Source organism: Euprymna scolopes, chromosome 14 (assembly GCF_053919585.1).
Source record: "Euprymna scolopes isolate OS-2025 chromosome 14, ASM5391958v1, whole genome shotgun sequence".
NCBI lineage: Eukaryota > Metazoa > Mollusca > Cephalopoda > Sepiida > Sepiolidae > Euprymna > Euprymna scolopes.
Genome location: NC_136495.1, coordinates 155,680,406 through 155,692,259, shown reverse-complemented (window position 1 = coordinate 155,692,259; position 11,854 = coordinate 155,680,406). Strand labels below are relative to the sequence as shown.

The 11,854-nt window shown below is 29.6% G+C and overlaps 1 protein-coding gene across 1 annotated transcript in view; it reads right to left on the bottom strand.

The window, feature by feature from the left end:
- LOC145293297 (acyl-CoA synthetase short-chain family member 3, mitochondrial-like) overlaps positions 1-11,854 on the bottom strand; it is a 127,219-nt gene that overhangs the window by 35,062 nt on the left and 80,303 nt on the right. Inside the window, exon 10 of the mRNA XM_080139927.1 lies at positions 4,704-4,807. Within this exon, the coding sequence (XP_079996053.1) occupies positions 4,704-4,807 (104 nt within the window). The remainder of the gene's footprint in view (positions 1-4,703; positions 4,808-11,854) is intronic.

Sequence of the window (11,854 nt, the reverse complement as noted above, 5' to 3'; positions counted from 1 at the left end):
GAATTTACAGGTCCACCCCGCTTTTGTCGGGGGGACCAAAAATTCAAAAATGTATAAAGAACTTCATATATGAAGGAATGTCATAAATATATTTGTCTTTACATACCTAAATATCAAATATTAATAAATAAAACGATTTCAACACTTTCCACATGAAAATGCGTTTTACATATAAACACCATACAAAGCTCCATTCATGTGTTGATATAAACTTCATGAGGTGCTGGTGGCTAAGTGGTTAACACCATGGACTGAAAACCTGGGTGTCCCAAGTTCGAATACAGTTTATTCCACAGAAACACTTTCAACCAACACTTAACCTTGTGTCTAAACCCCCAAAGAGGAGATAAATAAAATACAACTCAATTTATGAATTATTCTGCCTTTTATGCTAATGTTATCTTTGGTAATATCACTAAAAAAAAAAGGATTTATTTCAGGGGCTGGAGATAAACAAAAATACAGTTTATCTAAATCGCAATTAATTTACACATGAAATAATACCCAAGGTTAAATTCATATCAACATCTAATAACAATCAAAAAGTTTAATTTATTTGAATATAAAAACACTCACTATAAACAGTTTAATTTATATACCTTTATAAACAATATCAAAAAATTAATTCATATACCCATATAAGAACCATACAAGGCTATTAATTTCCATTAGAAAACAATATCTAAATCTTAATTTATATAAAAATTTATACAAACATATACTTAATTCATACAAACATTTAAACACTACCAAAAACTTAATTCATACAAACATTTAAACACTACCAAAAACTTAATTCATACAAACATTTAAACACTACCCAGAACTTAATTCATACAAACATTTAAACACTACCCAAAACTAAATTCATACAAATATTTAAACACTACCCAAAACTTAATTCATACAAACATTTAAACACTACCCAAAACTTAATTCATACAAACATTTAAACACTACCCAAAACTTAATTCATACAAACATTTAAACACTACCCAAAACTTAATTCATACAAACATTTGAACACTACCCAAAACTTAATTCATACAAACATTTAAACACTACCCAAAACTTAATTCATACAAACATTTGAACACTACCCAAAACTTAATTCATACAAACATTTAAAAACTACCCAAAACTTAATTCATACAAATATTTGAACACTACCCAAAACTTAATTCATACAAACATTTGAACACTACCCAAAACTTAATTCATACAAACATTTGAACACTACCCAAAACTTAATTCATACAAACATTTAAACACTACCCAAAACTTAATTCATACAAACATTTAAACACTACCCAAAACTTAATTCATACAAACATTTAAACACTACCCAAAACTTAATTCATACAAACATTTAAACACTACCCAAAACTTAATTCATACAAACATTTAAACACTACCCAAAACTTAATTCATACAAACATTTGAACACTACCCAAAACTTAATTCATACAAACATTTAAACACTACCCAAAACTTAATTCATACAAACATTTAAACACTACCCAAAACTTAATTCATACAAACATTTAAACACTACCCAAAACTTAATTCATACAAACATTTGAACACTACCCAAAACTTAATTCATACAAACATTTGAACACTACCCAAAACTTAATTCATACAAACATTTGAACACTACCCAAAACTTAATTCATACAAACATTTAAACACTACCCAAAACTTAATTCATACAAACATTTAAACACTACCCAAAACTTAATTCATACAAACATTTAAACACTACCCAAAACTTAATTCATACAAACATTTAAACACTACCCAAAATTTAATTCATACAAACATTTAAACACTACCCAAAACATTAATTCATACAAACATTTGAACACTATCCAAAACTTAATTCATACAAACATTTAAACACTACCCAAAACTTAATTCATACAAACATTTAAACACTACCCAAAACTTAATTCATACAAACATTTAAACACTACCCAAAACTTAATTCTTACAAACATTTAAACACTACCCAAAACTTAATTCATACAAACATTTAAACACTACCCAAAACTTAATTCATACAAACATTTAAACACTACCCAAAACTTAATTCATACAAACATTTAAACACTACCCAAAACTTAATTCATACAAACATTTAAACACTACCCAAAACTTAATTCATACAAACATTTGAACACTACCCAAAACTTAATTCATACAAACATTTGAACACTACCCAAAACTTAATTCATACAAACATTTGAACACTACCCAAAACTTAATTCATACAAACATTTAAACACTACCCAAAACTTAATTCATACAAACATTTAAACACCACCCAAAACTTAATTTATACAAACATTTAAACACTACCCAAAATTTAATTCATACAAACATTTAAACACTACCCAAAACTTAATTCATACAAACATTTGAACACTATCCAAAACTTAATTCATACAAACATTTAAACACTACCCAAAACTTAATTCATACAAACATTTAAACACTACCCAAAACTTAATTCATACAAACATTTAAACACTACCCAAAACTTAATTCTTACAAACATTTAAACACTACCCAAAACTTAATTCATACAAACATTTAAACACTACCCAAAACTTAATTCATACAAACATTTAAACACTACCCAAAACTTAATTCTTACAAACATTTAAACACTACCCAAAACTTAATTCATACAAACATTTAAACACTATCCAAAGCTTAATTCATACAAACATTTAAACACTACCCAAAACTTAATTCATACAAACATTTAAACACTACCCAAAACTTAATTAATACAAACATTTAAACACTACCCAAAACTTAATTCATACAAACATTTAAACACTATCCAAAGCTTACTTCATACAAACATTTAAACACTATCCAAACCATTCATACAAATATCTAAACACTATCCACAGCTTAATTAGTACAAACATTTAAACATTATCCAAAGCTTAATTCATCTAAACACTATCGTAAGCATAATCTATACAAATATCTAAACACTATTTAAAGCTTATTTCATACAAATACTTCAGCACTACCTTAAGGTAAATTCATATACATGTTGTAATAGTTTAATTTATATATTTATATAAACAATACCATTAGATTAATTCATATACCTATATAAGAACCATGCAAGGCTTTATTAATTACCATATAAAAATAATAACCAAATCTTAATTCATATAAAAATCTATACACTATAAAAATCTTAATGCATATTCATCACACTATCTAAAGATTTATTCATACAAAAATCTAAATACTATTCGAAGCATACAAACATCTAAGCACTATCCTAATATTTTATTTATACAAACATTCAAACACTAACTTAAGCTTAATTCATAAAAACATTTAAACACTAACTAATACTTAATTCATACAAACATCTGAACACTACCTAAACATTAATTCATAAAACATTTAAACACTATCTAAAGCTTAATTCATACACACACTTATACACTAGCAAAACATTAATTTATACAAACCTTTAAACAGTATCAAAAACTTAATTCATACAAACATTTAAGCACTATGTAAAATTTAAGCTATATAAATATCTAAACACTATATAAAGTTTAATTCCCACAAACATCTAAACACTATTAAAAGCTCCATTTATACAAAGATCAAAACACTATTCTAACCTTAATCCTTACAAACATTTAAACAGTATCCCAAGCTGCATTCATACTTCATACAGATATCTAAACACTATCCAAAACAATTCATACAAATATCTAAACACTATCTAAAACTTCACTAATACAGACATTTAAACACTATCCTAACCTTAATTCATACAAATATCTAAACACTATCTAAATCTTAATCAATACAAATATTTAAGCACTATCCAAAGAAAAATTCATAAAAATATCTAAACACTATTCTAACCTTAATTTATACAAATATCTAAACATTATCTAAAACTTAATTCATAAATACCTAAACACTACTCAAAACTTAATTAATTCAAATATCTAAACACTATTCAAGGCTTAATTCATACAAACCTTTATATATTATCCAAAACTTTATTTATACAATTACGTAATTACATAATTTATATTAATTACGTTTTAGATAGTGTTTAGATATTTCCAAAACACCCAAAACTTTATTCATACAAAAAAAAAAAAAAAAAAAAAAAAAACTGATAGGACTCCACTTCAATAATGGGGTAATTCATACCAACAAATTTCAGCTCCGATGTTTTCTCTCGGCTGTCAAACATTCAACTACCTTTCCTCCCTAATTCGTCCCTCTTAAAGCAGCTATTCCTCTCGTATGCCAATTAATGTCACATAGAAAAAATCCAGCTTCTTTGGCCCTTTTTTTTTTCCACAATACTGCATTCGACATGTCAAACAGGTGCACTGTCGCTTTTGTGAGTAGTTTCTTCTTTTACAATCATATTTTGTATACACTTCTAAACATTATATTGAGTCTAAGTCATTATCGGTTCTTGTATATTTGTTAAAAATAATGCACTGAACGAATATCAAGATTTTTACCATAGATTGAGGCCGTTATACTACAAGAAGAATGCAAAGGATTGTGTAAAAAAGTGGGGAAACTGTTGTATGATCACATACTTCGAACGTACGTAAACAATTACAAAAAAAAAAAACACCAAAAAAGAAAAAAACAAAACAAAAAAACAAACTATATGGAAATCTCACCTGTCTGCCACCAATGGTCAATAACTGGTTTTTGGAGGAGATCCTTTGTCCATTGCATTGTGTATTTATCGCAATGTTCCCCAGCCACAAACATTGCCCTGAATCTAAAAATAAAAAGGGTGCTTTTTTACTATAAGTCACGATTGAAATGTGCATTTGAAGTAAAAACACTTTGATAAATTCCGTATCATGCTGAAACAAGTAAAAATAACCAATATATTAAAATAAATATCGGCTTCATTGTATTTTTTCAATTCATCATTGATAAGAGCGAAGATACCAGAAGTAAAGCAGGGGAGATAAGTTATTCTTTCATTTAAGCAATTAAAAATTCATTTAAGCAATTAATACGAAAAAATGCAATTTATGATAAAACTGATTTTTATTTGCAATTAAACTCCTAGCGGATCATTTTTTTTTTTCGAATTTCTATTTATTTTACTTATTTCAGCATGGCACGTAAGTATATCAAAATGGTTTTACAAAATGTGATTTTTAGTTAGTACAGTCAGTCACTCACACACATGCGATCGTGCGCAAATAAACGAACCTTTATTCATTTCAATTTCCCCCCACATTTTGCACAAAAATAAGTTCTTCCAGCAACGGCACAATTTCAAATACGCCCACAAACTTTTCTCGCAACAACAAAAGTAAAATGGACATATTTCTGGCGGACGTAGTTGGCACAAATTACTTTCCTCATGGGACGTTTTTAAGTAAGGCAAACTTCGCCAGATAAAATACAAACTTTAAAATAATCTCATTATTTTCACACAGGACCTTAACCTTCTAAACTCCTTGATTCCACGAAGGACTTTCATCTAACATTTTAATCATAATGACTTCGAAGGAACTTTCATCGATCGAACCTTTGTTCATTGACCTTGTTGTTTTTGTTAAATAATAAATATGGTGCATTTAAATCAGAAGAAGGTGTCGTTTTGTTTCATTCTTTTATTATTATTATTATTTTTTTGGGGGGCAAAGAGACTTAATTTTACTTAAACTTCTGCCCCCCTTACAAGTTGAAGCACTCAAAAAAGATACTTTGAAAGAATAAAAATAACAGAACTGGTTGTGTCGGCTTACGAATAAACGTTTTATACAAATGAATTGCAAGTGTAATCTCAATTTATACAAACAATTTAGTTTTGAGTTCTCCTGTAAGAGACGTCTTCCTGAACTACTTTCGTATTTTCTCGCTCACATGCTCCGATTCCAAATTCGTGGTAGCGGGCTGATATCAGTAGACTTTTTTTTTTTTTTTTTTTTACCAAAACGATTATTAACAATTTTTTTATGTTGGGAGAGGAGGCGAGGAGGGCGTTGTTGCGTGCGCCCCAATACGCCCGCCTCCTCTCGCAATGTAAACAGAAAACAGTAAAATCTCCTAAAAATCTTAAATGGTGTTCTAATCGTTAAATGTCAGCGCGTTACTTACGGAAAAATGGTTAATTAAACTGTAGAAGCACCTGTTAAGTCAAACAAGTTCTATAATTGCCCCCCCCCAACGAAAAACATAAAAATGTTTGGTGCTTATGTTTTGTAAAACCCTCGTTAAAACTTTGGGTATTATTTTAGAAAAAACGTGAACTCAAACTAGTAGAAAAAAATGTATTACTATTGTAGATTTCGGGGTGCTGAAAAAGAATCTGAAAACCGTATCCGTCGGAAAGTAATAGTTTCAGAGATATTAATATTTTTCCAAGGGATTATTTTCTTTGTAAAATCAGCTATAATGGCGTAAGTCAGTTGATTGAGCATGCGCACAGACGCCATTTCGCTGACTTCATTTACGCTACTCATAAGCGATAGTCACGTGACATTTTACAAGGCGCATAAATGGCGAACATTATAAATCACAAGAAATATTCTCATAAAATAAAATTAAAAAAAAAAAATGTTTTCATCTCATTTCATGCTGACAGTAAGTTTTCACGACCGGTTTTAAAAAAATATATTTTATGTTTTGCGTTCATTTTTTTTTTTTTTTTGGGGGGGGGGTATTCAATTATAGAACTTATATAGCTTAACAAGTGCTTCTGCAGTTTAATTAACTGTTTTTCCGTAAGTAACGTGCCGACATTTATCAACCGAATATATGTCAGCCTATATCATGGTAACATATATTGAACGAGTTTCTAGCAGTATTTTGTACATTTTTTATTTTCAACTCATTTTCCCACACTTACCATGTTTATCAAAGAGTCTGACGCCATTTTAAATTTTCTAAATTTATCGATAAACACTGTATGTTTTTCGAGCTGAATAAACATGTTACATTAAATAAAAACACTAAAAAATTATCCAGTTAGGTAGAAAAGTAACTTATCTTGCCTTACATGACATTTATTTGTTATATATTTGTTTTTTGACAACTTTTTCGAATCTATGTGTACAGTAATACAAACCCATTTAACGAAACCCACTTTTAATATGTAAGTTGGCAAATGTGTATTTCAGGATCGTAAATTATTTGACAGACAAAAATTTATAAAAATTATTTATTTTTATATAAAACACATTATTAAACCCTAAGGCTGAAAATAAAACCTGAAAAAAATTTAATTTTTATTATTTTTTCAACATTTTTTATTAGACTAAATGTCCAACAATCGAGGCCGGCAACTTGTTTAGGAAATTTGGCTTTTCCGAGGCTTGCCAGATTGGCCTCTTTGAAGCCAAATTTGGCCTTTTTTATGCTCATGCGTAGAATCATGAATGATGATCATTTGATGTTAATTTTATATATGAAACCGACCCCCCCCCCCCGAAATTCTTAAATAATTTTGGGAATTTTGCAGTATATACAACAAAACGAAATAGTGGTAAAAAAAACAAAAACAAATATATAACCAATAAATAAATATTACCAAAGGCAAGATGAGTTACTCTTTTATCTACCTAGATTAGTTTTGTGTGGTTTAACATATTTTAAAGCGTCTATTTAATTAGAAACACAAGTAGTGCCGAATTGGTAAGTTAGAATGACAAGATGATTGACCAGACTTTCAACTGGAAAGTCTCAATAATCGCTTAAATCATGAAAATAAAACAAGATACTGAGAGAAATTCACCCAATAAATGTCACGGTGACAATTATTGAGTGAATTTCTATCAATATTTTGTTCATTTTTAGAACTTTGAGCCATTACTGGCACTCCAAAGACGGCATGTTTTTGGCGGCCATGTTGTTATTGGTTTGACTTACCAACTCAGCACTACTTATTTTTTTAATCGAATAAAAATTTTAAAATACATTAAAACACAAAAAAAAAAAAAAACTTATCCAGGTAGGTAGAAGAGTCTCGCCTTTGATAACATTTATTTGTTAAATATTTGTTTAGTTACTATAAATTCCCATATTTTTTCTTTCCACAAATGTTTTCAAAGTGTTTACATGTAGTCTATAATATAAATCTCACCTGTCTGTTTAAAATGTATGTATGTATGTATGTATGTATGTATGTATGTATGCTTAAAACTTATTTTCGACAGAGTCGACGGATTTTCACAAGATTGGTATCATTTTGAAGCTCGACCCTTCGGATGACAAATATCGAAAAATTGGCTAAAAACATTAATTCCTTCACCCTCAACTAAGCACTTTTTTACAGGGAGGCGTCGCTTTTTACGCCGATATTTTCGAAAGTCATACCCTCTTTTCGATTGTCTAGCCTTAATTCAAACATACGTCACTTCCGGTTTGGCGATGGGCGCAACAACCAAGACATCACGTTTTTTTTTTTTTTTGCGTTCTCTTCATCCTTTGCGGTACGGGTTCGAGTCTGCCTGCCTACTACTATTTTTTTTTTACTCAACACACCTCCAAACACCTGGGCAACACCGGGCACCCAGGCTAGTTACTTATAAATTCGAATCTATAGTTATTTTGCAGGGGGATGGTGTTAATCTGCACATTTGTCATTATTTTTATTAGTAGTATTACGATTATCTTGGTTTTTCAAATCAATCTAATAGTCGAGCAAATCTTCATAATTAGAATAAAAAATATGAACATTCTTTGACAAAAGAAAGGCACAGAATAGTTTTTAAAAAGTCTCTCTCCCCATGTTAAGAATGGTTTTCTGAATAGTAATATTATTTAGAAACTCATTCTTAACATGGGAGAGGGTGTTGTTAACTATTCTGTTCCTACACCATTTTTTTTATTTTGCATGTCAATCTTTTTTTTTTTTTTTTTTTTACATAGCATCACCACATTATCAAGGCCAAGAGGCTATTGACTATTTTCAATTGTTTATGATTATCTTCAAGTCCAATGTAAACAAGTTCTTGATGAGCCGTCCTCTTAAGTAATCCAATTTACCAAATTTCTACTACTAACAATTACTACGATATTGTACCATTGACTACCGTACAATCATTAACCCTTATTCCTCGAGTGGCTTCCAGTTCTTGATAAGTGGTGACTTCTTAGTAAAATAAAATTAAAAAATCAAATAGCATTTTGTACACTAACAAAAAGTCAATACAAATCGATTTTGTTTTAAAAGAAATATAAATCTTTATCTGTCTCACGATTTTCAATAAATTGCGAGGAAAATATTTGAAAAGAATAGTTAGAATAATATATGTATATCACTTCGAACTGCATTTTATACGTTTATAAAAATATATGGATTTATTTAGGGATTTATGTAATAACTTACAGATTAAATCGTAATGTAGGAACCGCTGGATGCATTATAATTAAAGTCTGATGTAAAGAACTTGTTTATCTCCCAAACTATCATGACCGACTTTTTCACCTTCAGCGAAAGTAAAAAATCAGTATTTTTATTTTAGTCTCGTTGAGTAATGAGTTCAGAATATTCACAGCACTTAAGTAATCAAACTGGATAATATATATATATATATATATAGAGAGAGAGAGAGAGAGGGAGAGAGAGAGAGAGAGAGAGAAAGAGAGAGAGAGAGAGAGAGAGAGAGAGACTTATATGTAATATACTGAGTTCGTGTAATTCAGTAAATTTTCATATACCAATAGGTTTTAAGCAAAAAATGGTTGATTCAAACGATATAATGCTTGAAATTGTCGAACTGGACATTGAAACAATTATAACGTAAAATGAAATACACTTTTTGTTGCCATCAACACCTTGTCTTGAAGTCTTGATTTTGCACACACACACACACACACACACATATATGTGATAATATATAGGTATAAAGTACTTTATTAAAACAAAACAATTTTATTTTGGAGATTACAATTGTTCATTCTCTATCCCTATTTTTCTTTTATCTCCTACTAGTTCCCACTTCCACTTAGAGATTGATTTGCTTATTTTCAGGTTTTACAAGCCTGTAAATAGTGAGCAGGTTAAACTTAGAATTGGTTTAGCTTCCCTTTATCTCATTTTCTTTCTTTCTTTTTGGTTGTTTATGATTTCCCCACTCATGCTTACATGGCATTTTATTTTTAATATAAAACTAATGTTAAAACAACATATTTGAAGTACGATTAGGCCCATAAAGTAAACACGATATTCAGGTGATTAATTAGTGTAGAGTAAGCTTTAAAAATTGCAAGACAAAATGTGACATGATTATCGACGCCCTCAATTTGCCAACAAATTTGGCGTCATTGTTATTTTCAATTTATTGTCCATTTTTAATGCAAATCAAATAAACCGACATTTTATTTGAATTAAATTTTATGAGAACATTTAAAATATGTGGAAATTGTAATCAGCATGAGACAATGTCTTTGAAAAAGTTAGGAACAAATATTTAATTAGAAATTTACTTTGAAATAATTACTCTTTATACGTGTAATTTATAGTTCCAATTATTTGTTACTTTAAAACAAAAAAAAATTCAATCTCCTTTGAAAATAATGTCTTTTACATCATATCTCTACAAGTTAATAACATAATTTGAACTTCTACATTTGATAAGACGGTGGTACAGATTGGTCAATTAATATTGTACTTTCAATGAATAATGGAGAAAGTCGGTGTGTTTAGCTTTTGGTTTTCTCTGACTTAACTGGGAGAAACCTGTAAATTGACATTTTGTTTAATGAAGGGTTGTATCACATATACTGCAGTGTTACCCTCAACAGCTTAAAAATATTTGATTATAACGTTTTCTTTAATAGGTATTATCAAATATATTTCTATGTAAGATCATCAAAAAATACCTAAAAATTAAAAAATTGAAGGCAATAAAACGTTTGAAATCTAAACTGTTTAAGAATGCTTAATTATAACATTTTCACCAATAATAACAGAATTATAGACATATTTCATAAAATAGTGAAGAAAAAGCCAAAATTTAAAATATCCTACACAATATTGGAGATAAAACTTCTTAACAAATTATAACGTTTTCTTTAATATCAAATAAATATTTTTTTGTAAAATAATCAGGAAAAAGTGATATTTTGAACTTTAAAAAAATTGGAGATTTTAATCTGAACGACATGTTGAGTTTGATAAATAACGATGGAATCAAAATTATTCATGAAAATCTATGTTAACTGATTAAAGAATTGCCAGACCCAATGGATTCTCAACCAACGGCGAGGCACCATTTTTATTCAAAGAGCAAGATTTTGAAACACTCACGAATTGAAAACTGAAACTCTGGAACTGATACGGAATTATGAACTGAACCCTTTGTTTAATCTACAGGATGGAACAATAAAAGTGTCATTCTAAAGAAAGCAACACTACAGATTTATTTTTAAATTTTTATTAAAAAAAATAAATTCAGGTACATTATTTATGTAGTAGAGTAGACATCTATTCCATGTAACCGTTTTCAGCCTCAATCACCATCTCGATACGAGTCCGGAACTGGGAACATGTCTTTTCCACAAGTACCAGTGAGGGCTTGGCGAATACTCGGCAATCAGGCTGGCTTTGGTGTTGTGGGAGGTCATGTTGGTGATGTTCTTAATGTATGGCCAAACAAAGTAGTTCAGTGGGTGTAAGTCGGGGAAGGAGGAGGGCCAGTGAGAGAAGGGTACAAAGCCTGGGTCTCTTTGGACTTGTGGGCTGGCGCCGTATCCTGCTGTCACACCCAGGGTCTGCTAGCAGCCACCTGATTGCACCAGGGAATCACCACACCCTTCAGCACATCCAAGTACGTTTTGCTGTTGATTTTCAAGCCAACTT